The sequence below is a fragment of the Photinus pyralis genome, unplaced genomic scaffold (assembly GCF_008802855.1).
Source record: "Photinus pyralis isolate 1611_PpyrPB1 unplaced genomic scaffold, Ppyr1.3 Ppyr1.4_LG8, whole genome shotgun sequence".
Classification (NCBI taxonomy): Eukaryota; Metazoa; Arthropoda; class Insecta; order Coleoptera; family Lampyridae; genus Photinus; species Photinus pyralis.
Genome location: NW_022170819.1, coordinates 31,463,750 through 31,487,945, shown reverse-complemented (window position 1 = coordinate 31,487,945; position 24,196 = coordinate 31,463,750). Strand labels below are relative to the sequence as shown.

Genomic DNA, 24,196 nt, shown 5'->3' with positions numbered 1-24,196 from the left:
TCAAATTCTCTGATGTCAGAAAAATTCCATGGAAAACATTTTAACGTGGTGGAACTCATTTGCCCAGGACAGAATGGATACTTAAACTCCACAGGGCATTCCTCCCCTTGAGCACTTTAGTTTGTACAGAAGGGCAATGAAGGTTGCTACATTTGTAGAGAGGGCGTGTGTCAAATTAATTTAAGATTCTATGCGACTGCAAAATCACTACATATCTTCAAGGGCGTCATGCGAGACACGCTTACCAACAAAAAGTTTTTAGAAAATGAAAAAATGATTTCACAAATTCATTATTCTACTGAAATTTAATTTAGGGTGGTTATTTCTCATTACTATACTCCATTCATTATAAGAAGGTACTAGATGGCACTATGTTTGAAGATAAACACACACAGTAAAAATATAAAACGGCACCAAATTATTGTAAAGTAGAAATATCCAGCACTGCGAACAGAAATAAATGTTTTGACATTAACAGCCAATAACACTTCGTTAGTATAATTGGCAACATAAACTACCAGCTTACAAAATTCGCCTGTTATTTTATGTTTCAGCATAACACTGACTCGTGTTTTGACCAATCACAGTGAAGATCAAAGCTTCCATATGCGTTCTAGCTCTACCTTCTTAAAATGAATACAGTATAGTGAATATGTTCTAGTAAGTTCTGTGAATTATTGAATAAAAAAACAATCACACTATATTTTTGATCTTACACCCTTTAGGAATTTTTCTAGAACCGCAAATAAACAAACATAACAGAATTAAGAACTGAACGACACTTATTTCACAAAAAACATATATGAATAAAAGTTCGCTAATTTCTAAATATCTTGCGTTAGAGAGTGAGGTTATGTATGGGCTACTTATTTATACGCTCTGAATGCCACAACAACTGATACATACTTTTAGCTGTTTACTCCTACAAAAATCAGTGGGTATTTAAATAGAAATTCCCACTCTCTGATGACAACTAGCCATACGCCCTTTCTGCAGGAATCTTCTCGCATGACGCTCTTGATATTAAACAGCAATTTCTTTTGAGCCGCAATTAAGAAGCATCATTCCCCACAACCACAGAAACAACTTCAGACACAAACACAAGACCAAAAGAACTTGATGTTGCCGAATGTTTAGAAGTAAGTTAATGCAAATGTAAAGAAAAAACGTAGCACTCCCTCGTCCACAGTGGGAGGGGCCGAATCTGTGTGCCCAAAGCCAAAATTGAGAATTTTCCAAATTCTCCAGACTAATTCCCACTCAATCTTTAAATAATTAAACCCACCCAAAAATGGCGGATTGTGAATGAAGGTGGCCAATAATTAATTTTGATTGTTTACGGATCTTGTTTCAACCAATCCCAAATTAGTTTGAGGGTCAAATTAATCCCATATTTTTCTCAGAACAAGCCGACTCAAAGGTTTCCACTGTGATTTTGGTTTTACGATATAATACAAACTGTAACTTTATATAGGCATTAAAAAAGAATAAATTTGAGATCCACTCGCGCTATACTGGCCCCGTAATATTCTGAACTAATTGATAAAAGAAACCCGACTGATGCAAAAAAGGACTTCACTTGGTTTAAGGCTCCTCTGTAGTCAATTTGTATTTCAGTGTTATTGCAATTGGTTAGACCACCAACAATACACACTGCTACATGATCTCCTTGAGTGAAACCAACGGTGTATCTATCCTTCTCAGTTTTGCATATTCTCTTTGTTTATTGTTAAACACAATAGACCATGTATAATGATCAAGGACTAACGAAAAGCTGTACAATATTTGACTGGAGATGCACAAATACCTATTTCTGTTACCGTTGAATAAATTACTTATTCAATGCATTTACTACATTTTTCTATAATGACACCTTTTGTAAATTAACTGGTTTTCGGGTAATTAGTGGACTAGATTATCATTTTTTAATTACCCCTTTATTTCTTGTGATTTGTTCTAATCATTTTTACTGATTTATAGATTTTTATAGTTATTAGGTACATGTGCATGAATGAATTCACTTAGGTATGGTAGATCCTAAAAAAACCGGCACTTCGAACACCTAAAATAAATCATTTTTACTTTTATACAAGGGTGAACAACAACAAAAATTGTATGTTTTTCATAAAAATGGTAGCCAACATTTAAAATTCTGTTACAATGATTAAAAGTATAACCACAGATCTACACATACACAGATTGCTAACCTTATGCATTTTTTGGGAAACAAATTTAGGTATACTTAAAAGCGCCCTCTATTGCGGAGCAGTATAAACATGTATCGTTTAAAACTGTAATATGACACTTATGGATTTATGCGTTAGATATCGCTGAAACAAAATTAAAGCGCTAAAGTTTGCACAATTCGAATTCCTTAATATTCGTACTATTACAGTGGTATGATATGATAGGAGGTACGTTGAGCCATAATTGTTTAATTTAACACTGAAGCTACTCATTCGTCGTAAGGGAGATATTAAAAGCGGGTCCCTGTGGTCACAGATACACACGAACATAGGGCAGGTTCTTAAAGAATCGTAAAGGTTTTTTGAAGTTGGCGGACAGTATTTGCGGCTTTAAAGGTCTTGACAAATTGCTAACCGCAAAGGCATACTTACAAACTATGTATATCTCTGCCATCATTAACGTTACACTCTTTACCACGCCGATAAGATATAAGATAGGGAGGTTATTTTCGAAAAGTTGATAGTTTTCGAGTTGTAAGCACAAAACTGCTAAAAAAATATCTTATTCAACTTTTTTTGTATTTTTTTCAATGTTGCGTCATGAAATTTTGTTAGCAAACCTCAGATTCGGATTCAGCACCCCAAAAAACATATAGAATCAAAGAAATCAAAACTACCCCACAACTTTCCTGGTAAAAATACAATTAAACTGGATTATATGCACACTTTACCACTTTAAATTTTTTGCAGCGACATCTAATGCGTAAATCCATAAGCGTCATATTACAGTTTTAAACGGTACATGATTATACTGCTCCGCAATAGAGGGCGCTTTTAAGTATACCTAAATTTGTTTCCCAAAAAATGTATAAGGTTAGCAATCTGTGTATGTGTAGATCTGTGGTATAACATTTATAGTGATTCTAAATAAATCCTTATCTTTTCAAAAATTAATAACAATTGTACATTTAGCGTATTACTTATTTATATCTATGCACGACCCATGGAGAATTTTTCCGAACATATTTTGTGCGGTAAGATGACTTCACTTTTTTGCCCTGAATTCAATGGTAAAAATAAAATAAAAGGGGAATTATATTTATATCGGTAGCGTTTCTTTTATATAACATACCACGACGTTTCCTATGTTTATGTTCCGCTAATAAGTGAAAAAATGCCTATGTGTCATTTGTTATCTATTGGGCGCAACTTTTTGTAAAGCAAAGGGCATGTGCATCTATTGTTTTTGGTCGCATTTCTCGAAATAGATCATTTTCACGAAGACTTACTCTTAGTCCAGTATGCAGATAATTTTAACCTGCAAAAGGTGGTGTAAAAGATTTTATTGTTTTAAATGGTCCATTTGGGTCCAAATAACATGTATTTGAACACACGAATTTTTTTCCGTCACAACTTTTGGCAGCCAAAAAACCTCAAAATTTTTGGCATTTTTTTAGTTTTTCGCTTAAAACTCGAAAACGGTCCATATTTTATGAATAACACTTCTTTAGTAAAGAAAACAAAATTATGCGTCGATAAAAAAAAACAAACAAAATCGGTCCAATAGAAAAATTTTTACAAGCGATCAAAAAACGCCCATTTTTCCAACGAATTTCAAAAATTGGTCCAATTTTAAATTGTTGGTACTTTTTCAACTCTCTTATTGATGTTCTACAATCTTTAGGGAGGGGGGGTAGTTGATTGTATCGTTCCTTTAGGAGTCACAACGCATTAAAAAAAGGTTAACTCAGTTCTTTAGAAAAGTTGGAAAAAATGGGGGTTTTTTGATCGCTTGTAAAAATTTTTCTATTGGACCGATTTTGTTGGTTTTTTTTTATCGACGCAGAATTTTGTTTTCTTTAATTTACTAAAGAAGTGTTATTCATAAAATATGGACCGTTTTCGAGTTTTAAGCGAAAAACTGAAAAAAGTCCGAATGTTTTGAGGTTTTTTGGTTGCCAAAAGTTGTGCCGGGAAAAAATTGGTGTGCACTCTTCAAATACATGTTATTTGGACCCAAATGGACCATTTAAAACGTTAAAATCGTTTACACCACATTTTGCAGGAATCGGCCCTTCTGACTGCTCCGCATACTGGACTATCTGAGGAAACTGATAATTTTAGATGGGAAATATACACAAACGTGTAATTTAGTCATATTTGAATTTTTCGTCTTGGGAATATGTGACATTATGATTTACAAATCAACAGCATTCAAATGATGATGACCCTCTTCACAATACTCACTTTTTCGAACGGTCATTTATTTATCAGTTTACTACCTGCTACAATAGATATTTTAATATATTCAAAAATTCTCCTTCGTTATCGTCTTTTAAAAAAAACATGAAGTGTAGGTTATTAAGTGAGCAATCATATTAGATTTGTAAAAAAAAAAAAATTTTATTTTATATGTATGTGTATAACGTGTGAATGATACACTAGGTTGAGTAGTAGAGCAACAGTTGTTTGTCCAGGTCAACGTGTTGAACTCCGCCTAGATTATTTTCGTTTTAATTTTATTTACATTATATAATTTCGTAATAAAGGCATTATTATTATTATTATTATAAATAAATAAATAAGAAATAGTAATTTATCTAATCCATATCATTAGGAACGGCGTAACAATGTGTAGGGTAATGCCAGGTAGTTTCTTTTGTTTTCCCTTTCAAGTGCAATTTGAGTTGCCTATCCTTACGTTAGCGTTTTGATTTTTTTCTGAAGATCGCGAAACATATTTTTTAAAATATATGCCTTATCATAATAGATGGAAATAATATCTTTAAATACCGCCGTAAAAAATACTGTCGGATTTCCAAATTGGTGCTGTATGTTTTTCTACCCTCATTACAACGGCTGTTATCTACAAAAAACGATTTTTCTAAAATTCATCAATCTTCTTAAAAAACTAAGACTGATATTTCAATTTTTTTAAGTACCGCCGTTGTTTTCATCATTGCAAAGAATATCCAATATCGAGAATTTGTTAGACTTCAACTACAAAAGCAGCATTTCATAAGAAAGATTAGCTATTTTTCCAATATGGCGGATTGACTACAGAGGAGCCTTCATTTGTCATTAGTGAAATTCCACCACAGACGATTTTTTATTGGACAAATTTAGTATCTAAATTTAGACACCCTACTATTTTCCAATAATATTCAAAATCTATTACATTTACAATGAAAGTTCAAGAAAGAATTACAAATGTGTACATCCAAAATGGCCTCTACCGTTACAAGAAGTACCTTTTCGGCATCCTAATGCTATTTATTCGATGCTGGTCAAATTTGAGATGATGAACCAGGAAATCTCCCTCATCAAAGACACGTATTTTTAGCCTATTTTTGCCAGGGCACGCTCATGCACCATAAAACAAGGTCACTCCTTAATTATGTAATCGGTCAAGACCTTGATCCAAACCCCAATACTTGTTTGAGTGACACTATTCAACAATGAGATCAAAGTCATACCATAAACCAATGATAGATTGACATCGACAAGTTAAACAGTAGCACATGTTAGGAAATGAGAGTGGCCATGCAATTGGTCCTTCATAAATTGCAAAATCCCCTTCACTTCCCCAGTTTTAATATAGCGAGAAAAGATATTGAAAAATAATGACTTAAATTTCCCAACCGTTTAAGTCTCGCCACAATGCAAAACGCACGCTGTTCTTACCTTAAAACATCCGTGGTATATTGAGAATCGAGTGGATGCGAAGTAACGGCCGACTGTTGCAATAAATCGTCCGAACTCTGTTGAATGGAAGGACTGTGTAGGTGCAACGCATTCTTGAGAAATGCCGGACAGACTTCCTCCAGGTGCGGACAGGACGCCCAAAACCACTTGGGCATACGTCCAGTGGGCGCGGTAGACACAAGGTAACCAAGTGCTAAAGGTTGCTGCAGAAGGGTGCCAACTTCTTCTGCCATTTCTCCGTTTCTTGAGTTGGGCACGCAAGGAAAAGGGCTACCGGTACGACCCGCCCCATTCATACACCCGGTAGGGCTGCCAGGACGAGATTCCTCCCGTCTCGGACTTCCAGTTGGACTTTGTCCACCTCCGGTACCCGCCTCCGTCCAGTTAAAAATGTCGCTAAAGTCGTTCATTCCGTCAATACCCTCGGGCATGTCATCGTGTAATGCATTAAATAAGTCTTCGTCTCCCAATTCCGGTCCATTTATGTGCTGTTCTTGGAAAGCAGTTTGGGACGATTGCGTCGTCGCACTGGTGGGGAATACCAAAATATGTGTACAGGTCACATCTTGGGGTGTAGAAAGCTGCGAATTCACGCTAGCCTGGCTAAAACGTTCGTCAGGCGTAAACTGATCCGGCATTAACCTCAGGGCGGAATCCGGCTCTAAACTAACTAGACACGCACTGAGTATACATGGTACACTGGTCGGATAAATTAGGGAACACTGATTACAAATTTCCTTTAGGTGTTTCGACGCCTTCAACAAGTTCTTTCTGCTCAACAGCCAGCTCCAGCCCTTGAGTTCGCCGTGACCGATACGACCCACCCTGCCTACAACTAAACGCCACGACTTTACACTCAACGACATAATACCTAGCGCCCAATCCATCAACTTTTGTAGTCCAAATCTCCGAGCCGACGCCTTTTTCCGTCTACTCCGATTCGGTATATCTACGTTGATGGTTACGGTTTCGAATATCTCCCCTCTTTCGTCGGTCGTTACGGCCAAGAGCCAACTTTGATCTTCGGAAAGACAATAACTTAAATACAGCACGCATCCTTGCTCGGAACTTGGTAGGCCGAACGACTCGATGGGTTCCACTTTTTCCTTGATTGGCGCCAGTATGTAGGGAGGCGTGTAGAGTTTGTAAGGGGTGCGATTCTTCTCCTAAGAAATAAATTAATATCAAGTACCTATATCATTACATATAATGCTATCTTTAATTATACTGTGCTGATGTAAAATTGAAAACGTTACAAGTGGTTAATTTTGATAGGAAGAATTAGGGTATATTATAAATAGGATTAGCGGATACAGAGAGTAACTATGGCAACGTTGGGCATGCGTCTTTTAGGTGCTCCTTCCTCTCAACTTTTTTTAATATGTGAACTCGGTTCAGTCACGATGTATGCCAGGACAGTTCGGGTTTGATTCTTTGGTATGAAAATTTTCTTCACAAAAATGTGTACCAATCATTAGGTTATTTGCAGGTTCAAATTTTTTTATTACACAAAAACTTTGAGTACATGCCCACCGTCACCACAGTTACTCTATGTAGCCGTTTGTTAACTAGAGGGGTATTATTTGAGGTTATGAGGTTATTTGAGATATAAAAGAAGCGGAAATTTTAAATTACTAATGCTAATGGCATTTTTATGATTCAGTGCCAGAAATTGGTTTAATTTTCCATTTTTAAATGAGACACCCTGTATTTTTGGTTTATTTTGATCATTGAGTTAGAAAACTAATGGAGGGAATATAATGGTAGAGGGGGTAAGAATTTTTGTAGACGGAAGTTGCCACAGATAGAGGCCACTCGCGTGGATCGGTTCCCGTGAAGGTACATTTTGGCCGACATTATTTGACATATGAAAACGCGGGTCCTGTCACTGTCAGTTTTCCACCAAATTCAAATTTTATTAAATTTGCCATTTTAAAGTAGGTACCTAATAATTTCGGATCGGTTTGTGCTCTGGTTTATATAAATAACTAACTGCCACATAGTGTTTTTATCACACGCAATTTTGTGAATTGAGAATGATTAGCTGCGTATCATGCAAAATTTCTCATAAAGGGAAGAAACAGGGCAGTTCCTTTCATCGGTAAGACATGCCATTTATCATGTTGTAGGCGAGGTTGTAGGTACCTAGTTTATGTTTCTTAGTTTTCCAAACGAACCGGTACTTCGAGCAAAATGGTTACCTAACATTTCTAAATATCTCAAGAACAGCTCTCGAAATTTGCTTTTGTGCTCACAACGCTTCATTGACTGTGATTTCGACCAAAGGTTGCACTGGAAAATGTTCATCAAATATCTCGTCAAATATGCAGTAGGTACTATCAAAACTTGTTTTTACAGCTAAACGTGTGAGTTTATAATATGGATATCAGGTGTAAGTTTTTTTACGAGTGCGGATACATTTTGAGACCAATAAACAATAAATTATTATTGAATCTCTCTGCCGTTGTAATGAACCTGAGACCAACCAATCAATTGTAGCTATTGATCAACACAGTGAATTTAATGGGAGTTGTCAAGTTGTACTGGCTATAGTAAACTGGCCTTAATTATACTAGTGGAACACATTGATGTATATTTAGATTTGTAATCAATGATTATATTAAATCTGCATACTTTCCCATCTTTGTCTATTTTGTTTAATTTACCACGAGCATGTATTTTACTCCTTCTATACGTTTTTTTTGTTATTATTCCTATTAGTGGAAAGAAAATTATATCTCTACGCCACTGAAGTGAGACGCTAATGATAACGGAAGTGGTGTGGTACTTTAATCACAGCTAGAGGCCACTTTTGGTTCCCGTGGTCTACGTCTGGCCAAGCATTTGATTCCCTCCATTAGTTTCTAACTCAATGATTTTGATATCAAATTCACTTGTCAGTTTTTGACAGATGGTTTATTTTGTTTAGTGCTTTGAACCATTTAAAGTAGGCGATATGCACATGTACATTTTGCACCCTTTTGTCTATACACACCATTACAGAAGCATCAAGGTGGGTTCATAGTTCTCCGTTCATCCGTTGCGTTGATCCGTCAAACGGATAGAAAATTTTGTTAAGGTTCATAGCAATCTGTCGACATTGTACATTTGCAACGTATAACCATAACCTAAATTTTATTTTGTACTGTACCCTCCGTGATTTTCAGTATGTAAAAATGGTACGAAAGTAAGAATACGTTGCTATCTGATTATTACCGTGAAAAACGAATAGGCGAACGCTGTTAACGTACCAAACATAACCTCACTCTTGTTAAAAACGGACCAACGGAAACGTAAATGTTCAACTTCAACCAACTTTTCCGTCGTAAACGGACGACGTACGATTTAAAAATTTGCTGTCTTCTGATTGGCTAACGGACAAACGGAAACGTATGAACGGAGAGCTATGAACTTACCTTTAGAAGTTTGAAAAATCATAATTTTTGGTTTCAATCCATTTTTTCAAATGTAACTTGGAACCATAAAAAATTAAAACAAGTAAAAAGGTTTTCGCCCTAAGGCGAGTAACTTCAGCGCATTTTCCATGAATGATCAGTACTTTCCAAAAGGCCATAGAGCTATGTGCGCTGTGATTTTCTTTACTAGAGACATATATGGTTAAAATTTCAAAGAAATATCTCCATAAACACATTTAATTTATGCTATAGGTATTAGAAAGAGATATTCATTAAGTAAAAAAGTTGGCATTTTGCAGTCTGCGCATGCGTGAATTTGATATCGATGTGATATGTTTTTCTTTACTACAAGCATCTATGGTTAAAATGTCAAAGAAAATGATAAATAAATAAATAAAGAAGTTGGCACTGCGCATGCGCACATCTAATTTTTGCAATATCAGTTATTTATCAGCCTTTAGAAGAAGAAGCATCTGTGATTAACAAAAAGATATCTCGATAAATAACAGTTGATATTGCGCATCCTGCGCATCAATCTGATGTTTACAATATGCGATACGTTTGCTTACACTAAAAGCATCTTTGGGTAAAATTTCAAAGAAATACCTCCATAAATAAGAAAGCTGCCATTGCGCAGTCTGCGCATGCGCACAACTGATTTTTACTATATGCGATATATTTGCCTTCACCAGAAGTATCTGTGGTTAAAAGTTCAACAAAATACATTAACAAATAAGGAAGTCGACATTGCGAAGTTTAAAGATTTTCCTTGGCTCAGGTGCTAGAGCTATACGCTACCGAATGCAAAAAGAATGAACTTAATATCTTGAAAACTGTAGGAGTAGTTAAGGCCTCGGACAGGCGGACGGACAGAGAAAATGGCTGCAGTAGCGCACCCAACTTCGTTGGAAACTGCGCTAAAAAATGTAAAACAAGAGATTGGTAAATCCGGAGGAGAGTTGACTCTGTCTAGGTAAAGTCAACATTTACCAAAAGTATCAGTAAAAGTTGATTCAAAATAAACTGATAAACCTCGCCCGTTATTGACCAAATTGAAATGTGATTTCTATATTCAAAACGTTAAACAAAAAAACCCCAAAATAAAAATAAAAGTAAAAGAGAGAGAAAGAGAGAGAGAGACCACATCACAGATGACGAAAACATAAGATCATTTCAAATTCTAATTTTCATGTCTATATCTCAAATTAATGTGTTATGGTTGCAAAAAAGTACAAAATGTATTTTTCATAGGTTACTTGCCCACACATTAACCATTTTAAGCTAGCAATAAGCACTCTCGATTTACCATCTGAAAAGAAAGTGCGGTGTCATTGTACCGGGTGACCCAATATGATTGTTCCTCGGCCATATCTCGAAAACCGTTCATCATACGACTTGGGGGTAAAAAAATTATTGTGTAAATCGGTCATGAAAAATCGCTGGAAAATATTTTCAAGTTCTAAAAATGACCAACAGAGGGCGTAACTGTCATCTTAAATTTTAAAATTGCATTTTCTTTAAATTTCGCATAATAAACTAAACAAAATTTTTTCACATTTTTAAAGAGAACCTATTTATCTATCATTTTCATAAAAAACAAAAACTCAGCTATTTCAAAAACAAAGATGGTGTGGAGGGGGGGGGGGCGTTCAATTGTTTTAGCAATAACCTGCTTTAACTTCTTAACGGTTTGATCGATTTTAACAAATTTGGTATGGTTGAAAAGAGCATTCCTTGGGCAATAAGAATCAACCAGAATGTAGTTAATTTAGTTGAATCCTTCTCCGCCAGGGGGCTAGTTTTGACACTATGATCCAAAATCCTAAAAAAATCAAATGGAATGATATGACTTTTTCTTTATGAAAAAATGGCGATATATTTTGAGTATTTTCAAACTGCGACCATCGCTGCCCCCATCTTCTATTTGCGTTATCCGCACCATCGCCGTCAGTCGTATCATTCCATTTGATTTGTTTAGGATTTTGGATCATACTGTCAAAACTAGCCCCCTGGCGGAAAAGGATTCAACTAAATTAACTATATTGGTTGATTCTTGTTGCCCAAGGAATGCTCTTTCCAACGATACCAAATTTGTTAAAATCGATCAAACCTTTAAGAAGTTACAGCAGGTTATTGCAAAAACAATTGAACGCTACGCCCCACGCCATCTTTGTTTTTGAAATAACTGAGTTTTTGTTTTTACAAAAATGATAGATAAACTGGTTCTCTTTAAAAATGTGAAAAAAGAATGTTTAGTTTATTATGCGAAATTTAAAGAAAATGCAATTTTAAAATTTAAGAAGGCAGTGACGCCCTCTGGTGGCCATTTTTAGAACTTGAAAATATTTTCCAGCGATTCTTCATAACCGATTTACCCAATAATTTTTTTACCCCTAAGCCATACGACGCTACGGTTCCTGAGATATGGCCGAGGAACAGTCCTATTGGGTCACCCGGTACTCAGAATGTAATATTGTATCACGATAAACAAAAGACACAAGGTAGCTTATTTAAAAATTTAGTCCAAAAAAACAATTGAACTTGCAGAAAAGTGAAAATTTTTGTCTTACATTGGGCGTCCTAGATAAAAGTAACTACATACATCAGCATTTTCGATTTCATGCAATCTAATGGTGTCCAGAATAGCGCTACTTTTTCTCCATTTAACCATATTTGGGAAACGGTCAGAGATAAATTTTTAAATAACTGGGCAAAATTCCGAGCACAATTATATTAGTTATTTAGAAAAAATTAGGAGATGGAGATAGCGTTCATGTGGGACTACAAATGCAACATTGCGATTGTACTATAAGACAGCAAACTTACTTCTTTATTTTTCAGAAAGAGATCAGCACTGGCGGCGGGCCCGAAACCTGTCAGCGATTTCACATTGCACGTGTGTATTAATAACCGGCGACACTGCGAGAACACACTTAAAGCGAGCGCTCGCATGTGATCACTCTGACGTGACCGATCTCGCGACTTACTCAATTCCATAATGCTCTCCTGAGATATGATCTGAAAATTGATGATGTAGTACGAGCCGTTAGGAAAAGTACACGTACTTGGACACTAATATTGCTACGTATCGTTTCGGGAACGGACAAAAGGACAGATTGAAAACACCTGAGCAGCGCGAGGCACGCGAGCCTCTGCAAATCCGTTTGGTCACATCCGAACGAGAACGGTTCTACCATGTATATTATCACAGACGGGGCTTGCCGTTCATCTTCATCATGTGCCGGTTCTGCCGTGTTACACATCATCGATGCGGAGATGTCCTTACTGCTATTGTCAGAAGACGAATCTGTAAAGCAAACAATGACAATCCTGCTAATGTACATTAATAGAAACCTTGATCGCTTTTAGGTGTAGATGGCGCTTTATCGCCGCCGCTAGGTGTGCTACCACCTTGATTGCTTGTACTGTTGTCCGGAGTGCTCGGTGGAGGCATAGGACTAGGTGCAGGACGATCAGTACATGTTTCTGGTGGATCTAGTAACGTTCTATCCATTGGAACTTGCTGGAGGTGGGGTGCTAAGTGATGTTTGCATACCTAAAAGTTAATATTGCTATTAAACGGTAAATCAACATTATCAGTTAATTACTTGAGCGTATAGTTTGAGCATGTCCGTCGTCTCGCTTTCGCCCAACAAGTTGAACCAATCTTCAACCGGTTCATTGCCCAATTTCGCTTTCGCAGCCTTCCCCACTCTAAGTATACCATCCCTGAGTACTTTAGTGATAGGGCTGTGCCTACCCAATCGACACATCTCGTAAGCCGTCGACAGATCTTTGAAGAAAGACCTAACTCGTGGCAGCACAATGTCATTATCGGGAGCGACTACAATATACGCGACGTCTCTCGCGTAAGAATACGGCTCGAGCAGTAATCTCTCCCAATGGTGTACAGCGTAAGGTGATAAAGACATCCAATCTTTTTCGTGTCCAAAGATTAACGATGGTACGGGTTGAGGCTCACAACGGTCGTCGGTACCTACAACAAAAAATGCAATTTGACATTCGCACCATAAATAATCCAGCAACATTTTCGGGTATTTACCTCGTCCGGCTAACCGATGGAACTGTCTCCAAGTAAGTGGTCCCTTGACGGCAGACGGCGCTTCCCACAGTCGCGTTTGACACTTCTTCTGAATCGCCTCCTGTAGTAGAGGTTGCAGCGCCTTCATCACCCTCACAATGTCCTGATTGCATTGCGGCCCGCACGCCCTTAAGAACGGCCACCGATGAACGCAAATGTGATGTCCCAACTTGCCGTGCCTTTGATTTTGCAGATCCTCCATTTTGCACATCGACAGCGTCTCTATCGAATGCTTACTTTGCTCGAGCGCGAGGCATGTAACCTCGTTACCGTCCGCAAATTCGAGTACGTTAACCGTCGACGAGTACGTTTGCATTAATTGCGAAGAATGATGAAACCGCGACGAGCGGTAGAGCGAGTTGGCAGTGCTTTGCGTCATAACGCACTGTTCTCTCATTAATTCTAATATACCGTGCGGTATTATGTCGAGTTGCTCCCTGTCTATGCTAGGCTCCAATTTTGTCGTGCTCGTTTGTAGAAGGAATGATACTAAAGAAGCTTTTTTACGGTCACTCGGATCTTCTGCAATACCTTTAAGAAATGTGTTTGCAATCAGACAAATATAGATACAATGCGACTAGCATCATCTTAACACAGCACAAAAATATTTATTTATTTATTTATTGTCTCTTGTCCTCGGCCCTCAACAGGTTTTCGCCCAATTACAGAGTGACCCGCATAATGCCTTTTAGAGATGCCCCTGCAAAAGGTGCAAACCACCATAAACCTGTGCCCATATTGAGACACACGCGGCGCATGCCACACAAGCCACAATCACACACGCTTTGCATTCTGTTGAAAGTAATGTGCACATGCGTGTTATGACTCATATGTAGCGCCACACACAGTGTCTGAGAGACATATTTTTTTTAGTAATTTCAACGGAACATAAGGCGTGCGCTGCGTGTGTCGCATTGTGGACCTTGCCTAACGCAGTGTCCTACGTGAGCGGCAACACGCGGCTATATCAAAGCATGATAGTTTATTGGTATGTCACACGCAATTATTTCCAAACGTAAAGTAAACCGAAATAGATACAAAAAACTGTATAAAATATAAATTACAATTAAATTTCTTACAAAAAACGAGCCTGTATATGTGAATATTTCAATTGATTAAGGAAATCCGATGGATTATTTACGAAATAAGCAGAGTTGGTTCGTTTTATTTGAATTTGTATCTCAGTATTGTTTTTCCTTTTAAAAATTTTGTAATTTATTCCATTTAGATGAGGTGTTAGGAGTAAAACACATCTGGTCGTTTTTACAGTAAGGAGTTTTAACAGGCGAAAATTAAATAACGCACGTGTTTTATCGCCGATAAGAAGAGATGCAAGTGTTTTAAAGAATTCAAATGTTGAAGAAGTAGGCACTGTTGTGATTGGCGATTTATTTGAATATTCATAATGAAGGAGTTTATTTGACGGTGGAAGTGGCGTTTCCTTAAGTACTGGAGATGAATAAACGAGGCTGCTGGTTTCGCGACGGTTGAAAAGCGTGTACATCTGTTGACGCTAAATTACGGGCAGTCAGCCCTATTTGTTGTGTTAAAAACGCAAATTAACCAAAGTTGTGTGACAAAAAAGGTTTGTTGAGTTGAAAAATACAGCAAGGCCTTTTGTTAAGGTTCTCTTCTTATTAAAAGTTAACTTTCTAACGTCCGAACAGCCACACAAAATTTATTCACCTTATTCAACCCAGTTTTGTATCTCATCTAATTCTGTATTATAAAGCAAAGTTAAGAGCTTCTGTGTAAAATAGTGCGCCTTATATTGCAAACCTTGTACCACCATTATTTAGTATAATTACAAGAAGATACAAAGCAAAATTCGAGGTTTTCGTCGATAGCTTTCCTTCGGTTATGGAGAATCTCGCCAAATTTTCACACAAGCCTCGAATTCCGACGGCGCTACTTTGCCGACGCGCGGCTATCCGGACCTCCGGAAAAAAATTCGCAACTTACGGTGTACCGTACGACCCCCTTCAACGAGAGAGGGTGGGACAGGGAATTTTCGAACGAAAATCGGATCGGTTTCGAGATATAAAATAATCGCCTGTAAAAAATATTTACGGCGGCGAGTGGCATCGGCGAGGGTAAGTTTTTAGGAAGTAGCCCAAGTCTTTCCTCAGACGTTCTTTTCGCACCCTCACACCCCTCAATTAACCCCCCCCCCCCACCCCCCGGACTGTTAAACAATACTTTTTCGTCGTTTTGACGTTTATTCGGAAGTCACGAGGGTTAGAACGAAGCGGTTTTTTACGTTGGTCTCCTATAGTGATCGGTCGCGTTCTAAAATCGACGGCGAATCGAGCAAAGGCGTTAGGTGAGGCGGCTGTGCCGCCGAAGCCGAGCGACGTCTTTTCTTTCGTGTCTGAATGTGCGAGGTGAAGCCGAGCAACGTGTCAACGGTTCTATACAAACTTGAGACCGGGTGGTATCTATAATTGGGTTTTACGTAACCCCCCTCCCTTATCCCGCCCCTCCCAATTGCCTTCGGAATGCGCCTCTTAATATTTTGGCGTTTATTGAATTAATAGAAAAAAAACTAAATAATTTTAAGATTTCTTATTTTATTTGTTGACCGCCTGGTGCAGGGTAGTATGTCCAAACAAGCTTTGTAAGCTTTTTTTTTTAAGGGATTTTGTTTTAATTTCTTTCATTGTGTTTCGGAATAAATTGTTGTCATTGTCAAATTAATTGTGTGTTTATTCAAATCCATTGTGCGACCCAGATTTTTTTCTACTTGTGTTCAAGATTTATTTTAGATGTTATTCAAAAGTTGTGTAATAAATTCTTTAGAATTTTTGGAAGTTTATCAAGGCCACCGAACCTAAAGTTGAGAAATTAAGTCAACATTAGGATTTTTCTTACAGCAGACGTCGGAGGGGACAGAGTATAAATGACAGGGTTCGCCTCAGTGGGTTTTTTCAGGTTGGAACCACTTGAAAAAACGCACTGGGTTTTTCATTAGTGGGTTTTTTCATTTTGAAATAATTAACAAGTTTTTTGACTTAGGCTGGTTTGAAATAAATTGATATGGCAAAAGCATATTTCAAATTATACACGAATCACTTTTAATTTTAAAAATACAAAAATAAAACATAGATACTTCCATTTGAGTTCGTATAGTGTTAATAATTCAAAACTTGTATTCTTATTCTTACTCATAGTAAAATGTAAAAGTGAACCACCACAACACAACCACAATATTGCGGCGCCTTTTTTGTCATATTGTCGAATTGTTTAATTCCAATCGAAAAAGTACCATTACCCACTTTTATCCGAAAAAACCCACTTGGACTCAGTGGGTTGGGGTGTTTAAAAAAAAGGGTTTTTTTGAAACCCTGATAAATGAAGCGTAAGATAAGAGGTGAGTGCAAAACCAGATAAGAGTCAAAACGCCACAGTGTTGCCAGTTCTAAAAACCATCCTTAGGGAGCATGAAGGGCGCACTTTCTCTACATGTGTTAAAAAAATATAGCTGGAGCTTGATTCTCGTTGAGTCCATTCCTGGTTTTTAACTCCGCGAGTACATAAGTAAAAATTAGGTGGGAGAGAGGGATTCTTCGCTAAACGTTCGAAACTAATCTGAGAGTTGAGCGCGGCATTCTAGATCGCGTAATATAGGATTCTTAGTCGAACTTTCGAAGTGAAACTATGTAACTCGAGCGCGGCATTTTTAAAGCGCTTAGTGTTTTTCATCTGAAAGGTTCTTTTAATGTTCCATATAATTTTTTTATAATCTGAGGCACCGAGTGACGTGCGCATTCCACATATCAAAATCTGCTAGCACATAAATGCACCACTCCTATTTATGAGATTGAGAGACGCAATTTAAGACAACAAAAATAAAAGGTAATCTACCCCTACGGGCGCCTTGATGTTGTTTAAAATCCGCTCAAAAAGATATGAGCAATTTAAAGCCAGGCCCGAAACGGGTAAGTGGTTTATCGAATTTTACAAAATGACAATTTCTCTTTTTCTAAATTATGTTATGGTTTACATATTTCTTGCTAAACAATTATTGCCAACTTAACACCAGTCGAATTACTGTGGTCTCAGTATCATTATTTGTTGAGAATTTAACCTTTTAACTTCTTTTACGCGTTGTCAGCAAAATGCTGATAGTTAGCCAAAGGTACCTTTCGTAAATTATGGTTACGTATGAGATTTATTATTAACTAGAATTACCAACAGACAAGCTGAGCTTGCGTAATTCAGTACGTTCTCACCTGTGATTTCCATTTCATCTTCATAAAATAGCCCGCTACGATGTGACAGCCGCCTGTTGACGACAGCCGAAAATCCGCAACTACACCGAATTAGATCTTCGTCTAAAGTGGGGATATGAGGTTGATGTGGAGATAAAATGCCACCGTACGGTGGCGGCTGCCCGATGCCGACGAGACTCGGAAATGGGCTGCTCGGCTGTTGCACCATAGAGCACTGAGTCCGGTCACTAGTCGAATTTAATAAATAAACGCCGGCGTCGGCACCGCGTATATTGCCGACGACCTTAGGTCCCGCATTGCACACACACAAAGTACAACTGTCGAAATTGTGGTCTCTAAATATATTTAATGCGGTGTCACCGAGAAGGATATTAACAACCAACGAACTCGCCTCAGGTGTCCTTTGTATCGAGGGGGCTGTTTCGGGATCGACAGAGTTTATGTTTTTGTTTATGTAGGAGCTGGTGGTAGAGGTAGCAGGACTTGGCAGTTCGTAAGGGGGTGGAGGAGGCCTAAAGCCGGCGTGTAAAGGACTGGAAGGATATGGGTTAATGTTTTGATGCACGTTACTAGATACTGAATTTGGTCGCGAGGTAACTGGTTGAGAAACACTTGTGCTGCTCATTTGGGTGATCGACTTCTCCATGTGCTGCATCCACGATGGTTTATATACACAATGAGAAGGAATCACTATCGCAGGGACGTTTTGACTCGGAAGATTCGTTAGAGGGGCATATTTACTCGATCCCACCAACTTGCAAGCGCTAGGCGGTCTAAAAACGTAGCTCCAATCTTCTGTAAAGAATAATTAGGCAATACCGAATTATAGATCAACAATCGTACCTATACTTTCATCCATTGGACTACCCATGTTGGGGTACACCTCCTGCTTAACTCTTACTATCCCTAAATCTGTCAGATCAGGTGGAGGAAGATCAATCTGGCCGCACGGCGATGCGATAGGATTGTGTTCTAGACTAGGAGGTGTCGGGAACATTTTACAGAGTTCTTCCGGTCTAAGAATGCCCATATTTGAACACGTACTATGCCCGGATAACCGTTTGGTATCCTCGTGTATGCCCGACGATTTATTGGAACCGGGAGGTGTTTGCACTTGCAACTTAAATTTCATTCGTCAATGAAAACCGCATGCGAATGCAAAATATACTTACGGCTTCATCACCACTGGTGTCATCCGAGTTATCAAAGATTTGATCGAGATCTTTGTAAGACGGTTGAAGACCTTCGCTAGTAAATAAGTTCCCAGAAGCTTTCTTCGCATCTTTCGCCTCCTCTTTTGCACCGACCGGTCGTGGTTTGAAACCATCCATATTGCAAGCTGCCCCGCCGCCCTCCTCTTCGAATTCGTACGGATCACCTGGCCTCTTCACTCCGTGAGGAAGAACCGCATGAAGAACTGGTACATTTTCCTCATCCATCTTCGCAGATACACATTAACAGAAGAAAACAAAATGATATACTGTTTGTTAATGTAATTTTGTACGCTAAATCCCAAATCACATTTATCTCCCCTTTACATGAATTTCTAAACTCTTCCCCTAACTCTAGAAAAGGTTACAAACTACATGTACTGAAAATAAGCGCATAGCCAAGTGCTTTCCAAGATTTCCTAGCTATGAAAATGACTTAGAAAATGATATATGGCTCGGGCAAGCACTTAAGCGAATCTAGAAAGCATTTCAGTTACTCTGGAAATCCTTCAGGTGCTTTCTGGATCGTCTCTGGGATGCACTTTTTTTGGAAAGTCATTTTCAACGCTTTCCAGTCTTGTAAGTAGTTTCCAGAGCAATCTAAAAGTTTGGAAGGCCTCTCTTAGAATCCCACCAGGGTTTTCTAAACTCTTCTAGAAATCACCATTAAAGATCTGGAAAGAACACTGAACAAGAAAATCGCTGGAAAGTCATATAGTCCAGACCATATATTTTTTTACAAAAAAAAAATTAGTTACCGGGCGAAACCGGGTTTTTCAGGCAGGTGAAATGAATAGAAATTGGGAAAAAATAATTAAAACAGCTGAATTTTTCCGCGGGTGAAATCTCGGGACTTGAAAGGGGTGGAAAGTGGTGTTTTGCAAATTGTGGCAAAACTATTAATTTTAGATGAAAATGTTCAATGTAAAAGTTATAGAGATTAAAAAATGAGCAACTTATTATGTATCTGCACATTTTCACATAACCTCCAATTTTCCTAGAGAAACTGTTTTTTATTCCTATTTTTGCAAAAAAATGTCGGTAGGGGTTTGAAATTTGGAGGAAACATAGCTTGTTTTATGATAAAAAAGAAGATAATTTTTTGGGCCTGTAAAGTTGAACCGTTTCCGAGATCTCACGATTTCTGAAAAAAACCGCCTCTATTTCAAGGGGATGAAAAATCTATTTTTTTTTCATCGTACAGAGGTTCGCGGGGTAGCAAAATTTTCGGGAAGGCTTATATTTTAATAAACAAAAATAAAAAAATATTATTCTTATAGCAAAAATTCGAGAAAATTGCCAAAAACTGGAAAAAGAGTTTTAAGATATACACGGTTTTTGACATGATAAATCAACGTGTTGGATGTTAATAATAGTTGTTTACCTAACAAGTTCGGTAAGTTGATTTTCCCCGGATGAGCACTTTGTTTAGTGCGAATGCGGGAAAATTCTTTCCGAAAGAGTTAGGTACAATATTTTTTGTAACGAATTGCGTAGAAAAAAGTCAAAATTAATAAAGTTTTGTAAATTAGTTTTTTTTAAATCATGAGTTGGTAACACAATCATATGTTTGGTTGGTAACATAATTTTGTAACTACCCACTTTTAATTGCACTGCTCACATTTAAAACTTCCACATCTTTGGTTAATACATATTTTGCCTTTGCAATGAGTGCTACTACTGGTCACGGCATTGCATCGTTTGCACTGAATATCCTTGGAAGTCTTCAATGTTAACAAATATGCTTTGAAAAGAGTGCTCTTACTGGTCGCGTAAGTGTACTGATCGTATTTAATATTCCCAGAAGACATGTGTGAACAAATGTGTTCTCAAATTTGATTTATCTTGAGTTGCATAAATACACTCGTTACATTTAAAATCCTTGGAAGCTTTGTGTGTGTTAATATGTGCTTTCTTAAACTGCATATGCGAATAGTTGCAGAATATCACTGGTCACATTTTAAGACGTTTTAACAATAAATTTTACTTTTTCTTGAGTTCCAATTCTGAAAAATAATTTGATTGCGTTATAAGTTCTTGTTTATACATTTACGTAAAACTTAGTGTACGTCTGTTTCCGATTAATCGCAGTAAATACCCTCAACCAACGGTTTAATTGATTTTACAGCAGATGACAGTTAACCATGCCATGACGTTCGTTGACTTCAATAAGTACTACCAACCGAAGAACGCGCATAACCCCTTCTCTCCAGCGGAAACTAAAAAACACCGCGATGCGGGAAAGTCGTTTTCCCGTGCATCGAGGATGCTTGGAAACATTATCTTTCCATTCAATGAGTACAAAAAGATTTTTTCAAAATCGGTCTTCTTGCTTCTCTTTAATGTTTGCTTAAATATTCTCTTTTGTTATCTTATGCTCAACTGTTTTAGTTAAAACATCTTTATTATTTCTTTTTTCTGCATTTTTACCGCAATAAAAGCAATTCGAAGTAAAATCGAATTCTTTTTGCTTCCTAAACAATTTCTTTTTGTTCACTGACTCTTCTTCCTGCCTGTTTTATGCTGATTCAATTGCGTTGGGCCTGTTTAACTTGCAAAATCTACAATAAGAACGTGAGTTTTACCGGCTAAAGCAAATGATTTGAGATGTAAAACCTGGAATAAACTTTATGAGGATTTTATTCACAATTCCTATAAATTAACGATCAACAGGCCCAGCTTAATCCCATCAGATGTACATCAGGCAGGAAGAAGAGTTAGTGAACAAAAACAAATTGTTCAGGAAGCAAAAAGAATTCGATTTTACTTCCAATTGCTTTTATAATAAAGATGTTTAATTAAGGCAGTTGGGCACTAGGAAACAAAAGAAAATATTTTAGCAACATTAAAGAGGAGAGAGAAGACAGATTTCAAAAACTTTTTATTAGCGCCGATCCAATACGTTAATTTAGTTGCAAAAAAAGCTATTTACCTACTGTCAAAAACGGTATATCTTAAAACTGTTCCCCCCGTCTTTGACGCTTTTCTTAAAATTTGTCTATTGGAATAATATTTTTTATTTTTGATTATTAAAATTTAAGCCGTTACGAAAATTTTGCTACCCCGCGCACCTCTGTACGATGAAAAAAAAATCGATTTTTCATCCCCTTGAAAAAGAGGTGTTTTTTTTTCAGAAATTGTGAGATCTTGTAAACGGTTCAACTTTACAGGCCCAAAAAATTATCTTCTTTTTTATCATAAAACAAGCTATGTTTCCTCCAAATTTCAAACCCCTACGACGTTTTTTCGCAAAAATAAGAATAAAAAACGAAAAAAACAGTTTTTCCGGTTTTTCTAAGAAAATTGGAGGTTATGTGAAAATACATAGTGCAGATACAAAAGTTGCTCATTTTTTTAATCTCTATAACTTTTAATTTCTATTCATTTCACCTGCCTGAAAAACCCGGTTTTGCTCGGTAACTAATTTTTTTGAAAATAAATTATTTTAGAGCTATTTAGCCTGGATTAATAACCACATTCTGGTGATTTTCAGGGCACTAGAAAATTCACCCACGAGCTTTCATGCGTATTCCAGAGTACCTTTGCATGACCTCTCCCAATGCCTTTTGTCTCACCCTTTCTATTCCAACTCTGTAAAGCTGTAGGCGCTAGCAGCGCCACTTCCAAGGGAGCGGCGGAAAGGGCAACCAGAAGAGAGTCAAAAAGGAGAAAAGGAACAAGCCATTGATGGCGCAGGCTCTCCCAAAGCGACCTCTGACTCTGTGCAAGAAGTTCACCACAACCAATGTGACCATTGCGCTCATACTAAAGCCATATGTCTATTTGGGGGGGGGGGGGGGGGGCGATACCCACATGAGCATTAAAGGCTCTGGTGGAATACTGCAAGTGTAAGAACATAGACCTAGTCATGGGCCACGATGCCAACAACAGTAGGTGTTGGATATTACTCTTTCAACTCCATTAATTGAGGCAAACATAACTAATTGGCATGTATTAGACGAGACCTCACTCTCGGACCATAACTATGTAAGGTTCAGGATAAAGACATCACGCATACAATCAATTACAATCCACGTGCCACAACTGACAGACTGGTGTTCCTATAAGCAGTATAACATTAGATCTGAAGTTGATAAGGTAGACACAGGAACTGGAAGTAACCTCAAATGATCTACAAAGACTCCTACTTGATGTGTACGAGAGGAGCTGCATCTGAACAGCTGCAAAAGGCTCTGAATATTGTAGAGGTAAAAACCAACACTTGCAAGCTAAGCATTAATCCGCTCAAAACGGTGGTGGTGCCTTTTAGCAGAAGGAGGAAACCCAACATAAGGACACCTCCTATGGGAGGCACCACCATCGATCTTAGTAAAGAGGTCAAACACCTGGGAGTGAACTTGGAGGTTAATATGGAACTCCCATATGGATAAGGTGATAAAAACACTGGCATCCTAGGCTTGTAGAAGGCTACTAGGCAGGAACTGGAGCTTAATGGCTAAAATAACCTAATGATCGTATGAAACTATCATCAGACCCAAAAGTTGGGCAAAGAACTGCACAAAAACAGCTGCAGCATGCACAAAGGGCTAGCCTGTTTAAGTATGCCAAGAGCCACGAACACCTGTCCCCCAGCCGCTATGGAGGCACTGCTAGGTGGACTGCACAAAAGTCACATAAAAGAAGTCCTAATAGGATCCATCCCTGACAGAGGGTACTAGGACAACGACAGGCTAAATTATTCATCCAGGTCACGTTAGAAAAAGCAAAGAAAGCTTTAGCCGTCAACCGGAAGGACCTACAGTCCATTACAGGGCCGTTCACAGGCCACATACAGACTGAAATGAAGGCTGAACGGATTCCACGTGAATGTGAAGCTGTTGCCGGGCAAAGGCTAAATCACCTGGGTGGGGACAAGCTCAAACCACACAAGACATAGGTCAGTAAATGAACGTGGAATACGGCGATACTATGTAATTTTCCGCGTCTCGACCATCGCATGAAAATTTGGATTTAGGTTCTACTTACCCTCCACTTCAAAGTTGAACTTGAGCTCGGGGTTGCTTTTTATTTTTTAGGGGGAAAAACTACCCCTATTAGAAAAAAATCGTATAATAGTAAATTAAAGTGGGTAATTGATTCAAATCATCTTTTAAAGGAGTGAATAAATATCAATTAACTTTAAACAACATAACATTTTATCACAGTTTAACCCCTAAATCTTACCTCTAAAATAGTTACATATAATTAAAACAATGTCATAGAATACCTTGACTCCACTGATTTGCATGGAAATTTGGATTTAGGTTATTCTTACGCTCCACTTCAAAATTGGACTTGTGCCGTTGGTTGCTGTTTATTTTTTAGGGGTGGAAACTACCCCTAT

The 24,196-nt window shown here is 37.8% G+C and overlaps 1 protein-coding gene across 2 annotated transcripts in view; it reads right to left on the bottom strand.

The window, feature by feature from the left end:
* LOC116177970 (mediator of RNA polymerase II transcription subunit 13) overlaps positions 1-24,196 on the bottom strand; it is a 73,405-nt gene that overhangs the window by 749 nt on the left and 48,460 nt on the right. For both annotated transcript variants that reach the window (XM_031497171.1, XM_031497172.1), the window contains 9 exons: positions 18,814-19,080; positions 18,485-18,761; positions 17,642-18,436; positions 13,371-13,940; positions 12,916-13,304; positions 12,662-12,863; positions 12,373-12,614; positions 12,134-12,325; positions 5,871-7,057 (listed from right to left, as the gene is read on the bottom strand). In XM_031497171.1, coding sequence (XP_031353031.1) covers positions 5,871-7,057; positions 12,134-12,325; positions 12,373-12,614; positions 12,662-12,863; positions 12,916-13,304; positions 13,371-13,940; positions 17,642-18,436; positions 18,485-18,761; positions 18,814-19,080 — 4,121 coding nt within the window. The remainder of the gene's footprint in view (positions 1-5,870; positions 7,058-12,133; positions 12,326-12,372; positions 12,615-12,661; positions 12,864-12,915; positions 13,305-13,370; positions 13,941-17,641; positions 18,437-18,484; positions 18,762-18,813; positions 19,081-24,196) is intronic.